Raw genomic sequence first — 22442 nt, forward strand, 5'->3', positions numbered from 1 at the left:
GATCTTCCAGGACCGGGGCTCGAACCCGTGTCCCCTGCATTGGCAGGTGGATTCTTAATTGCTGTGCCACCAGGGAAGTCCCTAGCAGGATATTTAGATGACCAAGTCCACAGGGCTTGGTAACACAGCATGGGGAAGGGCTAGGATACCTCTGAGGCGTTATCCATTGACGTATGATTCCATTGACGTGTTCCTTCTCTCCATTCCTTTTTAATCTCCTCTGTTTTTATCCTCCTTATTTTAGTTTTCTTCCTTACTTTTAAAAACTTTCCCATCTCCTCTTGGTGCCTAACCATGAGACCAACTGCCTAAATCAAGCTGAGAGTAGATCTCTAGAAGGACATTAAGTTTCTGTCATTTTGTTTGTGTTCCCTCACATTCACCCCAAAATGGAAAACTGGATTCCAATGGATCATTTGGTGTCATGATGCTTTGGGTTGCAAGTAATAGGAAAGTCAACCCAACCTGGCTTCAACAGCAAAGGGAGTATATGGACTTCTTTGACTGAAACATACAGAAGTAGCTCAAGCTTCGGGCATGGCTTGATCAAAACTCTGGATCTATTTTTTTCTTTACTTCTCTCAGTTTTTCTCTTCTCTTTGGGCCAACTTCCTACTTAGGTTGCTTTCTCTCTTGAAAACAAAATGGTTGTACCAGGTCCAGGCATTACCACCCCTACACCACACTGCCCAGGAGGAGAAAGAGCTTCTCTTGACTCACTGATTGCACAAAAGTCTTGGACTTCTCTGATCAGATTAGCTGAGTTCATCATGGTGGCCAGCAGAATGTCAGACGCTCGTTGCCTTAGGCCTGGGCTATTGGCCATCCCTGAAACCATCACTGTGACAAGGGATTGGGACTATCCTGATTAGGCCTATCAGGGCCCACCCCAAGGCCAGGATTTTAATCCCACTTAGATTCTATGGTTCCTGCACAGCGGGCGGCAGGCATCGCAGGCATGGGGGAATATATGCTGGGGAGGCGACCAGCAATATCTATTACATCTGGATTGTTGCCCACCAGTCAAAGTTTCTAGGCCTCCCCAAGCTATACTAGAAATAAAGAACTTTAGGAAAAGCAGATTTCAAGGGAAGAAGGAAGTGAGAAGGATCTAAGTCAAATCTATGATTTGTTTCAAATTTCAGTCAGTTGGTTTGTCAGTACATGAATCCATGCTTGGTGTGAATCCCTAATTCTTGTCTGACAGTAGGTACACTCTGCCCCCTTCAGATTTCCTTCTTAGAGTTACTGGTAAGGAGGTAAAGTGGTTATCATCCTTTTACCCCGTCCCCTCTGCTCTTCAGTTATGCTTCTTGTCTCCATACATGCTTCTTTTCTCTTTGCAGACTGCAGACTCTTCATTCCCCAGAGCTCTCTTGCTTCCCAGACTCTACCTGTCCCACGATCATAGCATCATGCTATGTGCCATACCTATTCCTCTTTTCCTTCCCACCACTAAAACCTCCCATCTGCATCCTTTTCTCTTAGGGCTCAGATGTAATATACCTTGCACATTTTTTTAGCTAAGATACTAATGGCTTAAACACTGCAGCAATTTCTTAAAGGTCAATGGTTCCTAATGATCAGAATGATAAAAAAAATCCAATAAATCTGGCTCACTTGCTTTTCATTTCTAGTTATGTTTCTAGAATGCATCTAGATCTCTTTTTTCCAGTTCATTACATACCAGGAACTCAGAAGTAAACCCCAGCCTCTGAGAATTTGGGCTCAAGCATCTTTAATAATGTTTTCCGATCTTCATTCCTAACTATCTTTTGCTGCAGCCTAGGTCAGGAGACCAGTCGTTATACCTGATGGCATTGCCACCATTGCTGAATCATGAAAAGGACACTTCTTTAGAGGTTGCTGGTGCAGAATACTCATATGATCTGGGAGTGACCACCTCTTATAAGGTCCAAAGGAGGCTGGATCATAGATCCCTCTTCCAGAAATGAAATTAATGATTTTATTCCAGGCTTCAGTACTAAGAGTGCCAGAAAACCATCTGAGACTCGTTTATGATTGTTCCTGCACAGTGGATGTTGTGGTCACTGAGTATTATAAGCACGTTTTGAATTTGGGAAATCTCCCACTTCGTAAGTCATGGTAGGAAGAAAAGATCGCCCCTTATGGAAGCCGAAAGTTGCAGACCCTTGCTTTCATTGTCAGACTCAAGAGCTAAAGTGACTAGAGTTAAAGTGTTGGGCACACAACTCAGTACTAAACACAGGAAGTGGCACACAGGGCGGGTGGCGGTGTTGGTTGTGGTGTGACTGAGTTCCTGGTGCAGAAGTGACTGCCGTACACACCGACTGTCTAGAATTTGGTGGCAGCGATGACACCAGAAGTGATTTTCTCATCAGAGCAGGTCCTGAGGCGTGTGTTGGGCGTGACTCCTGGAAAGACAGTCTCGAGCAGCTGTACTAGCCTGCCCACGATCTTGTGTGCTGTGCATGGTCCTCGGAGGTTCCTTTTCTGTGCAGTTAGCCCCTGACAGCTTCTGTTCCTCGCACCGCAGCCTCTTGAGAAGAGGTTGGAGGAGTGGATCGCTATATTGAATGTGCTTCCTGCAGTGGGAGCAGAGATTCCCACTTCTACCAGACCAACCTCTGTCTTAGCCCGTTCAGGCTGCTATAACAAAATGCCACACACTGGGTAGCTAATAAACAACAGAACTTTATTTTTCATAGTTCTGGGGGATGGAAATCCAGGATCAGGGTACCAGCATGGTTGGGGAGGGCCCTCTTCTGGGTTGCAGACATGGCAGAAGGGGCAAAGGGACTCTGTTGGGCCTCATTTATAAGGGCGCTAATCCCACTCATGAGGCCTCTACCCTCATGACCTACTCACCTCTCGAAGGCCCCTACTAAGACCATTACTTTGGGCATTAGGTTCCAGCATACGAATTTTGCGGGGACACGTTCAATCTATATACCTTCCTAATGTAAGCAATTCGAAACTTGCACAAAATATATGAAATCACTGTTTTCAGATGTTGAACATAGCACAGGACTGTGATTTCTGAAAGAAAGGAGCAAATGAGGCAAGCTCTACTACTAATTACCCTTTCTGCTGGAAGTACTTTCTGAATTGCAGCACAGTAAGGGGGAACCAAAGTTGACCATAGTGATCTTGCTGAGTCCAAGAGACAGCTGAGGAGACTTTTCAAGGCTGAGTACCAGATAGGGGGGAGTGTCCTCTTGAGTCTGTTGCTGATACTAAGTTGCTCATGCATAGAGTGAAACTCCACCATGGTAGGCAAAGAACTGCCAGGGAACATGAGCTGATTGGTTCCCAGGGCTCACACAGGGCTGGGGGATGTTTAAGTTTCAACCGGCCAATGTGAAGAGACCTATTGAATGTCCAAAGAAATCAGCAGAAACTCCAGAAGGGTTATGCATTAGTAGAAGGGCTACATTAGCCCTGAAGTAAAAGCAATTCTAGACCCCCAAGCCTCATATAGAACGAATTTATCCACTATTATGATAACTGCTGAGCAAAACAAATGTCATCAGTTTTTTAAGGACAACAACAAAATAAAGACATTAAACAACATAAATTTCAGAAGGTCAAGAGTCACTAGATACGTAAAGAGTAGAGAACTGTAACCAGAAAAATCAATCAATAGAAACAAACCCAGAAATGACAGACGTAATGGAATTGGCAGGCAAAGACTTAAAAAAGAATTAGAAATAAACCCAAAGATTTAAAGGAAAATGGGAACATGGGGAGGAAGGAAATGGAAGATATAAAAAGGAACCAAGGGCTTCCCTGGTGGCGCAGTGGTTAAGAATCTGCCTGCCAATGCAGGGGACACAAGAGAAGCCACCGCAGTGAGGAGCCCGCACAACCCAACGAAGTGTAGCCCTCGCTCGCTGCAACTAGAGAAAGCCTGTGTGCAGCAACGAAGACCCCATGCAGCCAAAAATAAATAAATAAATAAAAATTTTTAAAAAAGGAACCAAATCAAACTTCTAGAGTTTAAGAATACAATACCTGAAATGAAAAATTCACTGACTGAGCTTAACAGCTGATTGGACACTGTAGAAGAAAGTACCTGTGACATTGAAGACGTAGCAGTATCCAAACTAAAGAGAAAAAGACTAATGGAATAAAACAAAACAAAAAACACCATAGCTGTATCCTAAACTCTGCATTCCTGAGACCTTCAGTTAAAGATAGGAATTTCCAGCAGATGTCATTGGGGCAGGACTAACTGTCAACCCCTTTACAATGATAGTGAAATAATTTTTTTAAAATTAATTTTCATTTTTGGCTGTGTTGGGTCTTCATTGCTATGCGTGGGCTTATTAGGGTGGTTTCTCTTGTTGCGGAGCACAAGCTCTAGGTGCGTGGGCTTCGGTAGTTGTGGCATGCGGGCTCAGTAGTTGTGGCTTGTGGGCTCTAGAGTGCAGGCTCAGTACTTGTGGCGCATGGGCTTAGTTGCTCCGTGGCATGTGGGATCTTCCCGGACCAGAGCTCAAACCCGTGTCCCCTGCATTGGCAGGTGGATTCTTAATCACTACACCACCAGGGAAGTCCCTGAAATAATTTTATGTTGGCTGGTAAATGCTTCCTACCCTGAACCCACCTCTACCCCCACCATGCTCCAGTCAACCTAGGCCTTTCCCTGGCTCCCTCTGACTTTCTGATTCAACATCTAAAGGATAATGCCCCCAGCAGAGAAGGAGGCCTTCAAGACCCTGTTCCAGCAGAGGCAGGACTATTTTGGTTGGTTGGTCGTTAATTATGTCAAGTGTCATCCCTGAGTGGGGTGTAGGTTAGGATTGTGAGAGCCTTGCCTGGGACTTCAAATCACCTCTCTGAGTAGAACAGTCTCAACCAGAGGACCCTGGGCAAATTCATTTAAATAATTTAGATTTTAAAAATTCTTATTGAGCTCTGTGTTGCAGGAACGTGGGTGGGACAGGAGGAGGTGTCCCCCTTGTGGCAGGCCACTGCAGCACCTCTTCCATCTTCATATTCCTCTCTCCTCATCTGAAAGACAGTTACAAATCCCTAGGATTGTGACAGTCTATACGGGAGACTCTTTCCTCACTACCCATCCATTCATCTGTGGGTCCAACAAATAATGCTTAACGCTACTGCTATGTACTAGACTCTGGGTGAAGTGTTAAGATGAGTGCAGAGGGGGTCAGAAATAGCACTTTTCCCAACCAGGTCATTGTGGAAGTCACTATGCATGGTGAGGGACAGAGTTGGGTGGATACACTCTCCTCCTCGCCAACCAGTACCTTCGCTGCGTCTGGGGTTGAGCTGTGTCTCTCAGCAGAGGTGAAGCCAGTCAGGACTATCACAGTGAGAGTTAAGTCAATACTAAAGGAGCGCTTGGCATCTGAATGCATCCCCTGATCCGGGGACGGGTACCAAACGTTCCTGATGTCCCTGAACTAGCAGAGCATCTGCTCTCGGGCCTGTCCCTGGCTCTGGCTCAGAGGCTGGAGGCTTGGCCGGCCAGCTCCCTCTGAAGGGCTTGTGTCCTGGGGCTCCTCGCCAACTTCAAACCCACCCTCTGGCCCCTGGAGGCTTTCTGGGCTGACTGCTGGCCCGCATCTACCACCCCACAGGCAGCTTGGGAGTGCAGTTCTGGGAAGGACAGGATGACTGGGGTGGTGTTTTGTGAATGACGACCTCTGACGTTCACCTAGCACTTTACAAAGCTTCTTCACTCCTCACATCGTTTGGCTTTCACAAAATTCCTCATTAACACCCTTTCTGTAAACAGATGAGGCTTTGTGTCTTTATCCAGATGGAATTCAGGCAGATTGTGAACCTTTATCCAGATCACCCGGCCTGTGAGTGACATCAGGACCGAAACTTTTACCTTTGATGCTCCGTCCAGCGCACTTCTCATGACACCAGCTATGGCCCATGGGGGCATCCGAGCCAGAGAGAGGCCTCCTACTTCAGGGGCAGCCTGGTTCCCACCCTTGGTTACCATCCCGTGACGTCCTGTGACCAACCAGCCCGTGGGACACACTCAATAGATAGTAGCCATATAAGCTGCTTATACATCTTGTAGCCAGAATCTCAGACCACTCCCACCCACCCCCATCCCCACCTTAAAGGGGGCGTGTTTTGGGAGACGAATACTTTGATTAATCGATTGTGGGAGAACTTACAAGGGTCTGCTTGAGTAACGATGGTTGTTTTCTAAGGAGGGTGGATTCAATTAACATGAAGTCAGTGTTTTCCAAATGTTTTGTACAGCAAATCACAGTAACCCATACATTTTCATTGTGAACCAGAATACGTATGTACATATATATCATATATTTAACAAAGGTTTGACAGAACAACACTTAAACTTAACTACCTGTAATGAACTCTGGGTTTTCTATTCCATTTGGCTTCACGGCCCACACTTTGAAAAACCCTGCTCTAGGGGCTCTGCTGAGTGGCTACCTGGCTGGCAGCTGGAGTTGAGTGCTCAGGACCACAAAGTTGTAAGAACTCCTACAACTAAACAACAAAAACAACCTGATTTTTAAAATGGGCAAAAGGCCTGAATAGACATTTCTCCAAAGAAAATATGTAAATGCCCAATAAGCATGTGAAAAGATATTCAACATCACTAATCATTAGGAAAATGCAAATCAAAACTATAATGAGTACCACCTCACACCCATTAGGAAAGCTGTTATCAAAAAACCAGAAAATAACAAAAATAGGTGAGGATGTGAAGAAATTGGAACGCTTGTTGCATTGCTGGTGAGATTATAAAATGGTGCAGCCGCTGGGGAAAATGGTGGGGCAGTTTCCTCAAAAAAGGAAACAGCATTGCCATGTGATCCAGCAATTCCACTTCTAGGTAAGTACCCCAAAGAATTGAAAGCAGAGACTTGAACAGATATTTGTACACCCACATTCAGAGGAATGTTATTCACAATAGCCAAAAGGTGGAAGCAACCCAGATGTCCATTGATGACTGAACAAAATGTGATATGTACATACAATGGAATGTTCTTCAGCCTTATAAAGGAAGGAGATTCTGACAAGTGCTATGACATGGATGAATCTTGAAGACATTATGCTAAGCGAAATAAGTCAGTCACAAAGGACAAATATTAAATGATTCCACCTCTATGAGGTTCCTAGAATAATCAAATTCATAGACACAAAGTAGCATGGTGGTTGCCAGGGACTAGGGAGAGGAGGGAATGGGGGTTAGTGTTTGATGGGTACGAAGTTCTGGAGATGATTGGTGGTGTCTGTTGCACAACAATGTGAATATATTTAATGCCACTGAACATTACTTAGTGGTTAAAATGATAAAAACTTACGTGTATTTTACCACAATAAGACAAAGAAAAAAGATAAATGGATTTTACTTTTTAAATGGGATTTCCGGCTTCTTTAAAATATCAGATCTTGTGCCCAAGTCCCCATTTCCAAAAGGCAGCAGAAGCCTGGGCCCTTTAGGCAGGGATGAAACAGAAGGGCCTTTTTTTTTTGCAGGTGGGGGGAACCACCACTGAAAACCTTTAGCTATGCAACTTTGTGGCAAATTGCTCTTGGGGGGAACTTGATTCCTTTGAAGTAACCTTCCTGCAGACGTTTGAAAAGGAGAAATCAAGTTGTGAATTCTTTTTTTATATATAAATTTTTTTATTTTATTTATTTATTTTTGGCTGCGTTGGGTGTTTGTTGCTGCGCGCGGCCTTTCTCTAATTGTGGCGAGCGGGGGCTACTCTTCATTGCAGTGCACCGGCTTCTCATTGCAGTGGCCTCTTGTTGCGGAGCGCGGGCTCTAGGCACGCGGGCTTCAGTAGTTGTGGCACATGGGCTCAGTAATTGTGGCTCGCGGGCTCTAGAGCGCAAGCTCAGTAGTTGTGGCGCACGGGCTTAGTTGCTCCACGGCATGTGGGATCTTCCTGGACCAGGGATCAAACCCATGTCCCCTGCACTGGCAGGTGGATTCTTAACTACTGCGCCACCAGGGAAGCCCTAAGTTGTGAATTCTTAATGTAAATTATTTGGGGAGAAATGTTTCTGACCCTGCCCGGTTCTCTCCTTTATATTACCTGCCTGCCTGTAGTGGCATTAGCTTTCTCCAGCCCCAACCAAAGCCTGCTTTGCCACTGGGATGGAGTTCTTAGATTAAAACTGTATGTGGCCCCTTAGTTATCAGCAATTGAAGCAGGGATAAAGCTTTGTGGACACTTCTCTGATTTCCGCTCTGGGTGTCTCCTTTTACTTTCAGACCAAATGAACTCTCTGGCTGCTGCTTTGTCTCCCCACAGCTGGCTCGGGAGGGAGCAGGGTGCATCACACCCGCTTTCCCACATCTTCACGCTGAGCTGAGCTGCTCAGCCCTGTGGGTGGAGCTGCAGCAGGTGCTGCCAGGGCCAGTCCCTGAGTCATCAAACCTGCTGGCTCTTGTACCACATCTTCCATCTCGTGTTCATGTCCAAGCCCTCATCCATGCAGTCTCGACCCGGCATTTACTTACAGCCAGGCTCTCCTGCCTCCACCATCACCAGGCTAATCTTTCTAAACCCAGGTATGGCCAAGTTACATCCCTACTGAGAAGCCTTTGATAGGGCTCCTTAGCCTAATGTCCCAGCTCTCAGTGTGACATTTCAAACCTTCCCCAGTTGAACTCCGTCTTTCTAGACATCACTCACTCCCACTGCCACTGCAGGCCTGTCTGCTGCCACACCAATCTGTTCTCTGCACTCAGACCTCCTACACATTCCCAGTACGGTGTCTCTGCCCACAGTGTTCTCCCTGTCTAGACAATCTCACTCTCTCTTCCTGCTGCTCAGAATTGTTTGTTCTTCAGTGCCCATCTGTACTTCTCCCTCCCAGCTTGACCCCTTGCTCAGAGGACGACTCCTTCAGCTGAAGCCTGTGGCCACACAGCCTGTGTGCTCTCCTGGCTTTTATCACATCCCATGTTGGGTGCAGGTACCTTTCCATATTTCTGAACCAAAGTCCTCTCTGGAAACCCCAAGGTATTGCTTCGAGTCAGGTATCCATCACAGCTTGATCGATTCTTGCCTATTTGGATAAATCCTCCTTCACGAATACTGTCTACTAGCTAACCTTTTCCAGGTGACCTGCCTCCAGTTAAAACATGTGTGGTCACTAATGGTGTGTCCCAAACCACCCACTACATGGTCTACCTGGTTGCAGAGAAGTTCATTATAAAAGAGCCCATGGTGAGCTGGGGAGGGGCTTTTAGGGATTGGATCCCTTCATTTGCTTAGCTTTCTTGGAACTGCTGATTCCTAACAGATCACACTGTAGTGTGATTTCCTGTTTATCTGTACATCTCCCTCATGACGTCGTAGGCTTGGGAGGTGGGCTGGTGTCTGCTTGTTCTCTATCTCCAGTGTCTACACAGTGCCTGGCACATGGTAGATGTTCAACAAATATTTCTTGAAAGACAGAAAAGGGAATGCCCCCTTCCCACATATTTATTTATAAATTATTTATTTATTTGGTTGCAGCAAGTGCGCTCCTTAGTTGTGACTCTCTCAGGCTCCTTAGTTGTGGCATGTGTGCTCCTTAGTTGTGGCATGTGTGTTCCTTAGTTGAGGCCAGTGGGCTCCTTAGTTGTGGCTCATGGGCTCCTTAGTTGCGGCTTGCTGGTTCCTTAGTTGTGGCACGTGGGCTCCTTAGTTGCAGTAGGTGGGCTACTTAGTTGCAGCTCGCCGGCTCCTTAGTCATGGCATGAGAACTCTTAGTTGTGGCATGCATGTGGGATCTAGTTCCCTGACCAGGGATCAAACCCCAGCCTCCTGCCTTGGGAGCATGGAGTCTTAACCACTGCTCCATCAGGGAAGTCCCCCTTCCCACATGTTTAGTATTTAAATTTAGTATTCTAAATTGCTTCGCCCACTTCCTGGGCCCTGCAAGTTGCCCCATGCTCCGAGCTCTGGCAAGCCCCTTCCCTTCCTCACGCTGTAATGTCTGAGTGTCTGGAGGCCCTGGTTTGGCGCTGCTTCTCTTTCAGCCAGGGTTACGGAGCCCACACCCAGACACATCCACCCTCAGACTTACTTACAAATCCCAGCTAGAATGAGGAACAGTTGCTTCAGGGTCTGGGCAGGGCTTCAGGGTGACGGACACATTTTGCCCACCAAGCACGCCTGCCACCCCTTCTTCCCGCTAATGGTGACGAGGATTCCCCAAGGTGCACACCGGATCACACAGGTGAGGCCGGGGAGGAGAGATTTCCAAGCCCACACTTCCTCTAAGAATGCCTCTTATACCTACAAATACAAAATCATCAGTTTTGAAATGTCTTCTTCCCTAAGGTCGTAAGAAGGGGTTTCTGGGGATGCTGGCAATGTCCTGCTGCTTGACCCGGGTGCTGGTTACAGGATATTTGCCTCATAATAATTCATTAAGCCATACACTTTTCTGAATGTGTATTACATTTCACAGTAAAAAAGAAAGTACCCCACACACACCCGCCCCAGCCTCAGGGCCTTAATCCAATCAATTCATGTTTAACCAGTGCCTGTCTGCATCCAGCCCCTGCTAGAGAAAGAGATTCTTGTCCTCAAGGAATTTCCTGGAGGAAGGAAGGTAACTAGAGCATCAGAAGACTCCGAATCCAGCTCTGAATTATATCTGGAAAATAGGCCATGCTGTCATTTTGAGGAGGAGTCCAGAGGTCAAGGAGGTAGTGGGGCTCAAACTGGACTGAAGATGTAGGTGGGATTTAGGTAAGTGGAGAGGAGCAGAGGAAGGCATTGTAGCTGAGAGAACTGTAAGATCAAGAGCTGTTAGGTAAGACTGAGCCTGATGTGTCTGGGGGGCAATGAAGAAACCCTAGTACTGAATAGTTGTTTTTGTTTTTTTTTTTTGCAGTACGTGGGCCTCTCACTGTTGCGGCCCCTCCCGTTGTGAAGCACAGGCTCCAGACGCGCAGGCTCAGCGGCCACGGCTCACGGGCCCAGCTGCTCCGCGGCATGTGGGATCTTCCCAGACCGGGGCACAAACCCGTGTCCCCTGCATCGGCAGGCGGACTCTCAACCACTGCGCCACCAGGGAAGCCCAGTACTGAATAGTTTATGGGAGTACGACTGTCTTGGAGAGCTCTAGATCTGCCCCCAGCCCCAAACATGGGCAGGGTGGATGCCACTTACAGTGCAAGCCTGCTTATCTGAATGGAGAATCCTGTGCCCTTGTGCAAGAGCCGACACGTGTGTTTCACATTTCTTAAGTTCGTTTTGTTGTTTTGTTCAAGCCACAGGCTCAAGTGGGCTCATAATCCCCATCCCAGACAGACTGGAAGTTACATCTGCCAGACACATTACTCGGGCACCCGAGTTCATGCAGAGACACTTACTTGTTCAATTCCTGACTTTTAGCCCTGCCCCACCCTGCAGCTGCCTTCAAGTCCCAGCACTGATAGACTGAGTAGAAGTGGGAGTCAGAAGAAGTATGAGAACTCAGGACTGCAGATTCAGAGACTGTGACAGGCTGTGGGATGACTCTACCCCAGCCTCAGCCCAAGAGCCCTGGAATTCCAGGACTTTACCTACCATCACCAAGGATATGGCTGGCCACCTGAGACCATGGGTGAATGTGCCACGAAGTGCCGGGAGGTTCCCAAACTCCGTGCAGGGCTCCTAATTTTAATATAAGGAAGCAAGACTAGGATGTGTTTCTACTTATTTTAGGGAGTGGAAATCAAATCAGTCATAAGTACTCTGTACACACAGAGAGTGACTGTGATGAGGCTTAAAGCGGAGGGGAAGAGCTAGTAATAATATAGTACTAGTGATGCTGATAATGACAGTAACTACCAAGCGTGAAGATTAACTTTGTGCTTAGCAGTATGCTAAACATTCACTTCTTCCATTTAAGCCTCACAATAATCCTATGATGTGCATGCTATTATTATTTCCATTTTACGGATGGAGAAACTGAGGCTTCAAGGCATGAGCTGCTTTCCCAAAGTCATACAAATGTTAAGTGCAGAAGTAGGATCTGAATTCCAGCAGTCTCACTCCAGCAACCATACTGTGGAAGCCGGCGATGCCTCCTTAAGCCCTGTCTGGGCTTGGAGAGGATGTCCTCCCTGATGGACCAGAGCATGCCAGCCCCTGTGGCTGGTGTGGCATTCTGAAAGGCTGTCTGGCAAGTTTTGCTTGCTCTGGTTTCTCACTAAAACAACCTTTGGATTTGGCTTCCCAGGCGACTCACATACAGGAAAAGAGGGCCATGACCTGCCAACATGACAGCTGTATTTTTCACTAGTAACTTAATAAACTGGCTGCCTGGGTTCACATACATACCTGTTTCTGACAGCTTGGTTAAGGTGAGCCCACCCCAGAGCTGAGGCCCACCATGTGCCAACTTAATTGAGATTCTGGGCATGCAAGCGTAGCCCCCAGCTGAGGCCTCTGTGCCAAGGAAATTCCTCTTGGCCTCCTTTTGGCTGGTTTGGCCCGCCTTCCCCAGTGACAGTCTGGCTCTTTGGATTCGAGCTGCCTGGTCAAACTGTGAGGGTCTGCAGAAAGAAGGAAGCAACAGTGCCAGGTTCCAGTGCGTGTTCCAAGTTCCACATTCTGCCTACAGACGCCCGGCGCCAGAGCAAAGGCTGGCCCTTGGCAGTGGACTGGTAAGGATTTGTCTGGTACATTTTTTCCTTTACACACTTAACCTGGGACTTCCTGCATCTCTTACTCTCTCTGCTTTCATTCATGGTGGCTTCCAAAGCTGGTGGTTAGCAGGGTTACCCAGAGGCCCTTTTTTAAAAATAGTTAATGGACTTGTCTTATTTAGGAGCAGAGAATGTTTTGCTCTGTTTACAAAAGTGCAGTTTAAGAAAAATTACATCCTAAAATAGTGGGAATGGGTGGGGTAAATCATTTTCTTTTTAACTTCCAATGACAGTTTGTAAGGTTGAACTCGAAGTCTTGGTCTTTGTCAGAAACACGGGGTTGTTTTTCCACCAAGCTTGGTGAATGGTGCATCTTTCTGGGACAGCATTCTTTTTTTTTTTTTTTGCAGTACGCGGGCCTCTCACTGTTGTGGCCTCTCCTGTTGCGGAGCACAGGCTCCGGACGCGCAGGCTCAGCGGCCATGGCTCACGGTCCTAGCCGCTGCGCGGCATGTGGGATCTTCCCGGACCGGGGCACGAACCTGTGTCCCCTGCATCGGCAGGCGGACTCTCAACCACTGCGCCACCAGGGAAGCCCCCCCTTTTTTTTTAATTGTAAAAGACACGTAACATGAAATCTACCCTCTTAACAAAATTTTAAGTGTACAGTACAGTATTAACTATATGCACATTGTTGTACAGCAGATCTCTTTTTCACCTTGCATGACTGAAACTTTATACCCATTAAACACAACTTTCTAATTCCCCTCCACCTGGCCCCTGGCAACGATCATTCTACTTTCTGCTCCTGTGAATTTGACTACTTCAGATCCCTCATTTAAGTGTAATCGTGCAGTATTTTTCCTGTGACTGGCTTATTTCACTTAGCATAATAATGTCCTCAAGGTTCATCCATTATGTAGCATATGACAGGATTTCCTTGTCATATTTAAGGCAAAATAATATTTCATTCAATGTATATACAACATTTTCTTTATCCATTCAATCATCAGTAGACATTTAGGTTGTTTCCACCTCTTGGTTATTGTGAATAAAGCTCCAATGAACATGGGAATGCAAATATCTCTTTGAGATCCTGTTTTCAGTTCTTTTGGATAAATATCCAGAAGTGAGATTGTTGGATCATACGGGAGTCTTTAATCCATTTTGAGTTGATTTCTGTATATGATGTAAGATGAGGGTCCAATTTCATTCTTTTGCATGAGATATTTAGTTTTCCTAGTACCATTTGTTGAAGAGACTATTCCCGTTGTGTAGTCTTGGCACCCTTGTTTGAAGATTATTTTACTGTATTTGTGTGGGTTTATTTCTAGGATCTCTATTCTGTTATATTGGTCTATCTGTCTGCTAGTACTATGCTGTTTCGATTACTGTAGGCTTGTAATATATTTTGAAGTTAGGAGTGTGAAGCCTCCAGCTTTGTTTTCTTTCAGGATTGTTTTTGCTATTCAGGGTTCTTTGTGGTTTCACATGAATTTTAGGATTGTTTTTTCTGTTTCTTAAAAAAATGCCGTTGAGACTTTGATAGGAATAGCACTGAATTTGTAGATCACTTTGAGTAGTATGAACAGTATTAAGTGTTCTAATCCATGAACATGGGATGTCTTTCCATTTATTTGTGTCTTTAAATTCTTTCAGTAGTGATTTGTAGTTTTTAGTGTTCAACTATTTAGCTTCCTTGGTTAAATTTATTCCTAGTATTTTGTTCTTTTTGATGACATTGTAAATGGAATTGTTTTCTTAATTTTCCTTTTGGATTATTCATTTTTATTGTATAGAAACAATTGCTTTTTATATGTTGATTTTGTATCTCTCCAATTTTGATGTCTTTTTTGTCTTTCTCATGTCTAATTGCTGTAGCTAGGACTTCCAATGTTATGTTGAATAAAAGTGGCAAGAGTGGACATCCTTGCCTTCCTTATTCCTGATGTTAGAAGAAAAGCTTTCAGTTTTTCACTGTTGTGTATGAATGACGTTAGCTGTGCACTTTTCATATATGATCTGCATTATATAGAGGTAATTTCCTTCTATTCCTAGTTCGTTTTTTTTGATCATGAAAGGATGTTTAATTTTGTCAAATGCCTTTTCTGCATCTACTGAGATGATCATGTGATTTTATCTTTCTTTCTGTTAATGTGGTGTATCGCATTGATTGATTTTTGTATGTTGAACCATCCTTGCATTCCAGGGATAAATCCCACTTGGTCATGGTGTATAATTCTTTTAATGTGCTATTGAATTCGGTTTGCTAATATTTTGTTGAGATTTTTGCATCTGTGTTCATCAGGGATATTGGCTTGCAGTTTTCTTTTCTTGTAGTGTCTTTCTGGCTTTGGTATCAGGATAATGCTGACCTCTTAAAATGAATTTGAAAGGGTTCCCTCCTCTTCAGTTTTCTGGAAGAGTTCTCAGGAGTTGGCATTAATTTTTTAAAAAATTTTTGTAGAGGGCTTCCCTGGTGGCACAGTGCTTGAGAGTCCACCTGCCGATGCAGGGGACACGGGTTCGTGCCGCGGTCTGGGAAGATCCCACGTGCCATGGAGCGGCTGGGCCCGTGAGCCATGGCCGCTGAACCTGCACGTCCAGAGCCTGTGCTCTGCAACGGGAGAGGCCACGACAGTGAGAGGGCTGCGTACCGCAAAAATAAATAAATAAATAAATTAAAAATTGTAGAATTCTCCTTTGAGGCTATCTGGTCTTGGGCTTTTTTTTTTTTTTTTTTTTGGTTGGGAGGTTTTGATTACTGGTTCAATCTCCTTACTAGTTATAGATAAGTTCAGATTTTCTATTTCTGCATGGTTCAGCCTTGGTAGGTAGTATGTTTCTAGGAATTTATCCATTTCTTTTAGGTTTTCCAATTTGTTGGTGTATGGTTGTTCAGAGTAGTCTCTTACAATGCTTTTTATTTCTGTGGCATCAGTATAATGATTTTATATATTTGAGTCTTCTTTTTTTCTTAGTCTAGCTAAAGGTTGTCAGTTTTATCTTTTCAAAAGCTAACTCTTAGTTTCATTGATTCTTTTCCATTTTTCTATTTCATTTATTTCTGCCCTAATTTTTATTATTTCCTTCCTTCTGCTAATTTTGGGCTTAGTTTTTCTTTTCCTAGTTCCTTAATGTATAAAGTTAAGTTGCATATTTGAAATCTTTCTTTTTAGACGTAGGCTTTTACAGCTATAAACTTTTCTTAGTACCGCTTTTGCTGCGTCCCAAGTTTTGGTATGTGTATTTCATTTTTGTTTGTCTCAAGATATTTTCTGATTTCCCTTTAGATATCTTCTTTGGTCCATTGGTTGTTCAAGAGAGTGTTGTTTAATTTCTACATATTTGTGTTTTCCATTTTTCCTTCTGCTACTGATTTCTAGCTTAATTCCATTGTGGTTAGAAAAGATACTTGGTATGATTTCAGTCTTCTTAAGTTTGTTAAGGCTTTGTTTGTGACCTAACATGTAATCCATGCTGGAGAGAGTTAAAACTGTGCTTGAAAAAAATGTGTGTTTTGCTGCTGGTGGTGGAATATTTTGCTGTGTCGTCTGTTAGGTCTATTTGATCTATATCATTGTTAAAGTCCTGTGTTTCCTTATTGATCTTCTCTCTGGATAGTTTATTCATTATTGGAAGTGAGATATTGACATCTCTTAATATTACTGTGTTCCTGACTATTACTTCCTTCAGTTCTGTTAATGTTTACTTTATATATTTGGGTACTCTGATGTTGGGTGCATATATATCTATAGTTACTATATCTTCTTAGTGAATTGACCTTTTTATCATTATAAAATGTCCTTCTTTTACTCTTGTGACAGTTTTTGACTTAAAATATATTTTATATGATATAAGTATGGCCACTCCTGCTCTCTTTTGGTTACCATTAGCACAGAATATCTTTCTCCAACCTTTCACTTTCAGCCTGTGTGTGTTCTTAAACCTGAAGTGAGTCTCCTGTAGACAGCATATAATTGGATCTTGTTTTGTTTTTAATTTATTCAGCCACTCTATAGCTTTTGATTAGGGAGTTTAATTTACATTTAAAATAGTTACTTATAAAGAAGGATATGCTATTGTCTATTTGTTCATTGTTTTCTGTCTGCTTTGTAGCTTTTTTTGCCCCTCTCTTGATGTCTTTGTGTTTCACTGATTTGTTTTAGTGACATGATTTGATTCCTTTCTCATTTTTGTTTGTGAATCTGGGTGTCTGTTTCCTTCCTCAGACTTGGGGAGTTTGGAGCCATTATTTCTTCAAATAAGATTTCTGCTCCGTTCTTTCTGTCTCTTCACCTTCTGGGGCTCCTATATTACATCTATTAATCCACTTGATGGTGTTCCATATGTCTCTTAGGCTTTCTTCACTTTAAAAAAATTTGCTTCTCCAACAATAATAGATAATTTCAAATGGCCTGTCCTCGAGTTTGCTGTTTATTTCTTCTCCATAATCAAGTCTGTTGTTGAACACCTCTAGTGAATTTTTCAATTCAGTTATTGTATTCTTTAGCTCCAAATTTTCTGTTTGGTTCTTTTTAATATTTTCCATCTCTTTATTGCTAGTCTTATTTTTTTCATATACCATTTTCCTGGGCTCGTTAAGCATCCCAGTGAGTCTTTTTTTTTTCTTTTCTATTATGGTTTATTACAGGATATTGAATATAGTTTCCTGCGCTATACAATAGGACTGTATTGTTTATCCATTCTATATATAATAGTTTGCATCTGCTAGTCCCAAACTCCCAATCCAACCCTCCCCCGCACTCCCTACCCCTTGGCAACACAAGTCTGTTCTCTATGTCTGAGTCTGTTTCTTTTTTGTAGATAAGTTCATTTGTGTCATATTTTATATTCCACATATAAGTGATATCGTATGGCATTTGTCTTTCTCTTTCTGACTTACTTCGTTTAGTGCAGTAATCTCTGAGTCCATCCATGTAGCTGCAAATGGCATTATTTCATATTTTTTATGACCGAGTAATATTCCATTGTATATATATACCACATCTTCTTTATCCATTCATCTGTCAATGGACATTTAGGTTGTTTCCATGTCTTGGCTATTGTAAATAGTGCTGCTGTGAATATAGGGGTGCATGTATCTTTTCAAATTATAGTTTTGTTTGGATATATGCCCAGGAGTGGGGTTGCTGAATCATATGGCAACTCTATTTTTAATTTTTTTTTTTTTTTTTTGCGGTACCTGGGCCTCTCACTGTTGTGGCCTCTCCCATTGCGGAGCACAGGCTCAGAACGCGCAGGCTCAGTGGCCATGGCTCACGGGCCCAGCCGTTCCACGGCATGTGGGAGCTTCCCGGACCAGGGCACGAACCCGTGTCCCCTGCATCGGCAGGTGGACTCTCAACCACTGCAGCACCAGGGAAGCCCTATTTTTAATTTTTTGAGGAACCTCCATACTGTTCTCCATAGTGAGTACACCAGTTTACATTCCCACCGACAGTATAGGAGGGTCCAGGGAGTCTTTTTAAGATATGGATTCCCAGACCCTACTGGCAGAAATACTAATTCAGTAGTCTGGAGTGGGGCCTGGAAAGCTGTATTTCTGAAAGGTCCCTTGGTGATTCATATGTACATCTAGGTTTGGAAACCACTTCCAGTTAAAAGACTACCTTCAACCCCTCCCACCTTGCAGTTCTCTCCAGGATGCCACCATCTGCCTATGAGTTTTCTGTCTCTTTGAATCAGTTGAGGGTCTAAAAATCTTTTTGCTTCAAGGCAACCTTCCTGGATTTTGCTTCAAAGCAACCTTCCTGTTTAACCACAAGTTTCTTATGACTCTCCCCAGCCCTCTCCAACCCAAAATGTGCCTACATTTTCCATTTTTGTATTAATTTGGCATTTCCATTCTCTCCACTTGCTATCTGTGATTGAGCCATTGCTGACTAGAAGTCTTCCTGAGGTCTGCCCTAATCATCTCATTATTATTTGATGACAAAAAGGTGGTGAGTGTAGTAGAAATGGAACTCTGGGAACCCAGGTTTGGGTCTCTGTTCTACTAGGGTATGACCTTGGACAGGTTGCTTTCCCTCTCTGGGCTTCAGTTTCCTCCAAGTGATTCATGAATAGATGGTCTCCATGATCCTTCCCTTTGGACTCTGACTATATCCTTCCTCCCCTCATGCATTCCACAGCTCAGAATGTGGAACTCTGGAGACACTCCTGAAACTCTGCCCTAAGTCAAAGGAACCAGAGAGTCCACCAGTTCTCCCTCCACCTCCCTTTCCAGGAGCAGCCATGGCCCTGAGTGATGTCAATGTGCAGAAGCAGATTAAGCAGATGATGGCTTTCATTGAGCAGGAAGCCAACGAGAAGGCAGAAGAGATAGATGCCAAGGCTGAGGAAGAGTTCAGCATTGAGAAAGGACGCCTTGTGCAAACCCAGCGACTGAAGATTATGGAGTATTATGAGAAGAAAGAGAAGCAGATAGAGCAGCAGAAGAAAATCCAGATGTCTGCCATGAGGAATCAGGCAAGGCTGAAAGTCCTGAGAGCCCGAAACGACCTCGTCTCAGAGTTGCTGAATGATGCAAAGCTGAGACTCAGCAGGCTCGTGGCAGACCCAGTATTTTACCAGGGGCTGCTGGATAAACTAGTGCTCCAGGGTCTGCTCCGACTGCTGGAGCCCGTGGTGATTGTACGCTGCAGGCCGCAGGACCTCCTCCTGGTGGAGGCTGCAGTGCAAAAAGCCATCCCTCAATACACGACAGTCTCCCACAAACGTGTGGAAGTCCAAGTTGACAGAGGGGTGCAACTGGCTGCAGATGCGGCTGGAGGTGTGGAGGTCTACAGTGGTGATCAGAGAATAATGGTTTCCAATACTCTGGAAAGTCGACTGGATCTCTTATCCCAGCAAAAGATGCCAGAAATACGAAAGGCCTTGTTTGGAGCCAGTGCCAACAGGAAGTTCTTTCTATAAGCCTCTAGGAAGTGAAGCTCATGTTGAATTTCTAAGCTATAAAAGCATGAGTTATTAGGACAAAGGAAACCAGTAATATCTCCTCCTCTTTTTTGCTCTGGTATTAGTCTGTCTTCATGAAATACCCTTTGACTAGCTAAAGGCATTACACTTTGGAATAAAGCCTGACTTAGTGCTTAGCAACCTATTTCCAATTTATCTATACATATTACAGCCTCTTGTCAGTTGTACAGTCTATGTTGAAGGGAGTAGAGACATCTGCTCTTTAGCTCGTCCTCAAACTGAGATGTGAATGGTATTCTTGACCTATGGGTCTGGGTGTTCTAAAGCTCTTTAATATGTATGTGAAGTTTGTTTTTCTTCTTTTGTCTCAGCTTCTTGTTCTTATGTTATTTAATAAGGTCTAGAACTCTTTTTCATGTGTAGAGGGTCAACTTCATGGGTGTATGGTGAGTGCAGTCACACAGAGCTCCATGTCAGAAGAGCCTGGCGCTTGGGGTCTAATGCTTTATAGCCACTGTCTGGAAATTCTTAATTTTATACTTGCATGTGTCCTTTATAAGTGAAGTCCAGTGGGACTTTGGAGCATGTGTCAGGGACTTGGACCTTGGCTCACATGTAGTACTGATTCCCGAAGCCTACCCATCTCCCTGGGTTGGGTTCTTGACCACCCACTTCCCAGCGCCCTGGTGCTCCAAGACCCTGCCTTCCCTTCCCTCAACTAGTGCTCATTGCTGCCCTCTGCCCAGTGTGCATGCAGGGAGGGTCTGTATGCTCCGTAGAATCTTAGGGCTGGGCATAATGGTGGCCATCTCTGCTCAGCTTGGCAGCTCTATGGCACATTCAGCAGGTGACTTGGTGAGCTTGGGTCTCTCACCCACCAGATACTGGGTACATCTCAGTGTGGAGGTTTAAAGACCCTGGGGTTCACCTGTCTCCTGTGGATTGGATCAGCCAGCCTGTTGGAATGGGAGATGCCTGGCTTGGCTTTCCTGACCCCAGCCTCGGTACAAAGCATAGATCTGGGGGCTGGTGGGAAGGAGGGCCCAGCAGTTGTCAAGGTTGCTGGGCCTGAGTCTCGGGGAGGGATCTTCAGGAGCTTATAAGGGTCTGCACTTGCCCTGTGAAGTATCCTGTGCCTGATGGAGTTCTCCATTAGACAACTCGGTGTCTGGGGGCGACTTGGACTCATCTCTTGTGACCAGCTGGGTGCATCTTCTGGGAGAAGCCAAGAAATACAGTCACTGTGGTGATTCTCTATCTGGGCATTGCACAGTATAAAGATAAATGATAAAAGTCATGCTAAGGATTTTATATTGTAATTTTTATTTACTTAGACATTAAATAGCAAATAAACACCACGACAAGCCAAAAGAGAGACTGCAGAAGAAAAGAAAAAGCTTTATAAGTATTTTAGTACCTTTAACTGTACTTTTTGAACAAAGGATTCCATTTTACACTGGGCCCCATAAATTATGTAGCTGGTTCTGCATGTGTATGGTGATTTAAAGTCTGATTTATGCCTGAGTGTGATTTATGTATTAAAGTAGAAATTTTTTGAAGAAAAGAACCCCCAGGCAACTCTGCCAAGGGCAAAGGTTGGCTTGTGTGGTCAGGAATTTATAAGGAACAGAAATCCCATGAAGCTCAAACACAGAGTAGGAGGCAGGTTATTAGTAAACAGAGTGTGTCAAGGGAGCTCGGGACAGGAATCTGTCATGGTCTCAGGGGAGGGCTGGAACTGGGCATCAGAAAGCTTTCTGAAGTCCTCTAGATGGCTAGTTCATTTTCTTTTTTAAGCAGTGACTTTTTCTACTGTCCATTTTATTTTTTTATTATAATTATTTTTAAAACGTAAGGATTGATACTCTATTTTTTTATCTTTTTTTTTTTTGGCTGCATTGGGTCTTTGTTGCTGCGTGTGGGCTTTCTCTAGTTGCAGCGAGCGGGGGCTACTCTTCTTTGCGGTGTGCCGGCTTCTCACCGCAGTGGCTTCTCTTAGTGTGGAGCACGGGTTCTAGGTCACGGGCTTCAGAAGTTGCAGCACATGGGCTTCAGTAGTTGTGGCACGTGGGCTCAGGAGTTGTGGCACATGGGCTTAGTTGCTCCGCAGCATGTGGGATCTTCACAGACCAGGGATTGAACCCGTGTCCCCTGCATTGGCAGGTGGATTCTTGCACCACCAGTGAAGTCCTCTACTGTCCATTTTAAATGGTGGAGTTTGCATGGTCCCCAGAGTTTACATGTAGTAGTTCCAGAAACAAATTTGCTTTTCTTGGAGTTATTTCCTCTTTTCTTAGAAGGAATCCATTTGGCTCAATTCAGATTAGACGTCCACCTACAGTCCAGTTGGTGTCTGGGGCAGTTCTAAGAGAAAAGGGGGTCTTTGTCAGCTGGACAGACTCCTTAAAGGGTGTCTTCTTTGTGGGCCCTTTTGAGTTGTGAATTGACTCATTCATTGAAAATTTTCTGAATGCCAGCAATGAGCTAGGTGCTGTGCTAGCTCCTGGGCTGCAAAGAATACCATCTGGTCCTGTCCTCTAATTATAGACACATACACAGATGATAACATGGTGATGATACAACGTGGAAGTGCTGTATTCAGCGTACTGTGGAAATACAGTAGCAGGTAGAGAGAGAGGTTCACAGAATGCTCCGAGATGTTGGCAGTTGAGCTGAGGAAAGAACTTCAGGCAGAGGTGGGGGATGGGGTGGGGAGAGCATATACAAAGGCCCTGAGGTGTGAAAAAGCAAGTTGTGTTTGAGGACCTGTGTGTAGTTCAGTGTGATGGAGTGTGAGGGGTGAAGGGAAGTGACACGGATGAGGCTGGAAAGATGGACACAGCCTGATTATGTGTGCTTCCTGCCCTGCTCAGGAATTAGATGAAATCTGGTGTGTGTGTGTGGGGGGGTGTGT

General features: G+C 44.5%; 1 protein-coding gene and 1 long non-coding RNA gene across 4 annotated transcripts in view; both read left to right on the forward strand.

Annotated features, from left to right (window-relative positions):
- Positions 1–22442, forward strand: part of LOC113623761 (uncharacterized) — a 136619-nt gene that overhangs the window by 3411 nt on the left and 110766 nt on the right. The window contains exon 3 of one of the 2 annotated variants that reach the window (XR_003434051.1): positions 10846–10894. The exons of the other annotated variant lie outside the window; for it this stretch is intronic. This is a non-coding gene — a long non-coding RNA (uncharacterized LOC113623761). Of the gene's footprint in view, positions 1–10845; positions 10895–22442 lie in introns of those variants that run through there. 2 annotated transcript variants of the gene reach the window in all.
- Positions 10939–20828, forward strand: ATP6V1E2 (ATPase H+ transporting V1 subunit E2). 2 transcript variants are annotated; one of them, XM_027113202.1, is made up of 2 exons: positions 10939–12604; positions 18742–20828. In XM_027113202.1, exon 2 carries the CDS (start codon positions 18845–18847, stop codon positions 19523–19525), a length of 681 nt encoding a protein of 226 aa, XP_026969003.1. In that variant the 5' UTR covers positions 10939–12604; positions 18742–18844; the 3' UTR covers positions 19526–20828. The 2 variants fall into 2 exon arrangements, with proteins under 2 accessions (XP_026969003.1, XP_026969004.1); XM_027113203.1 differs by having other exon boundaries at positions 18837–20828.

Source organism: Aethalodelphis obliquidens, unplaced genomic scaffold (genome assembly GCF_003676395.1).
Source record: "Aethalodelphis obliquidens isolate GAN/ISIS:26980383/991018 unplaced genomic scaffold, ASM367639v1 scaffold12, whole genome shotgun sequence".
Taxonomy (NCBI): domain Eukaryota; kingdom Metazoa; phylum Chordata; class Mammalia; order Artiodactyla; family Delphinidae; genus Aethalodelphis; species Aethalodelphis obliquidens.

What these genes read in the sequence shown, in the direction of transcription:
- ATP6V1E2 (XM_027113202.1), top strand. Translation starts at nt 18,845, where the DNA reads ATGGCCCTGAGTGATGTCAATGTGCAGAAGCAGATTAAGCAGATGATG.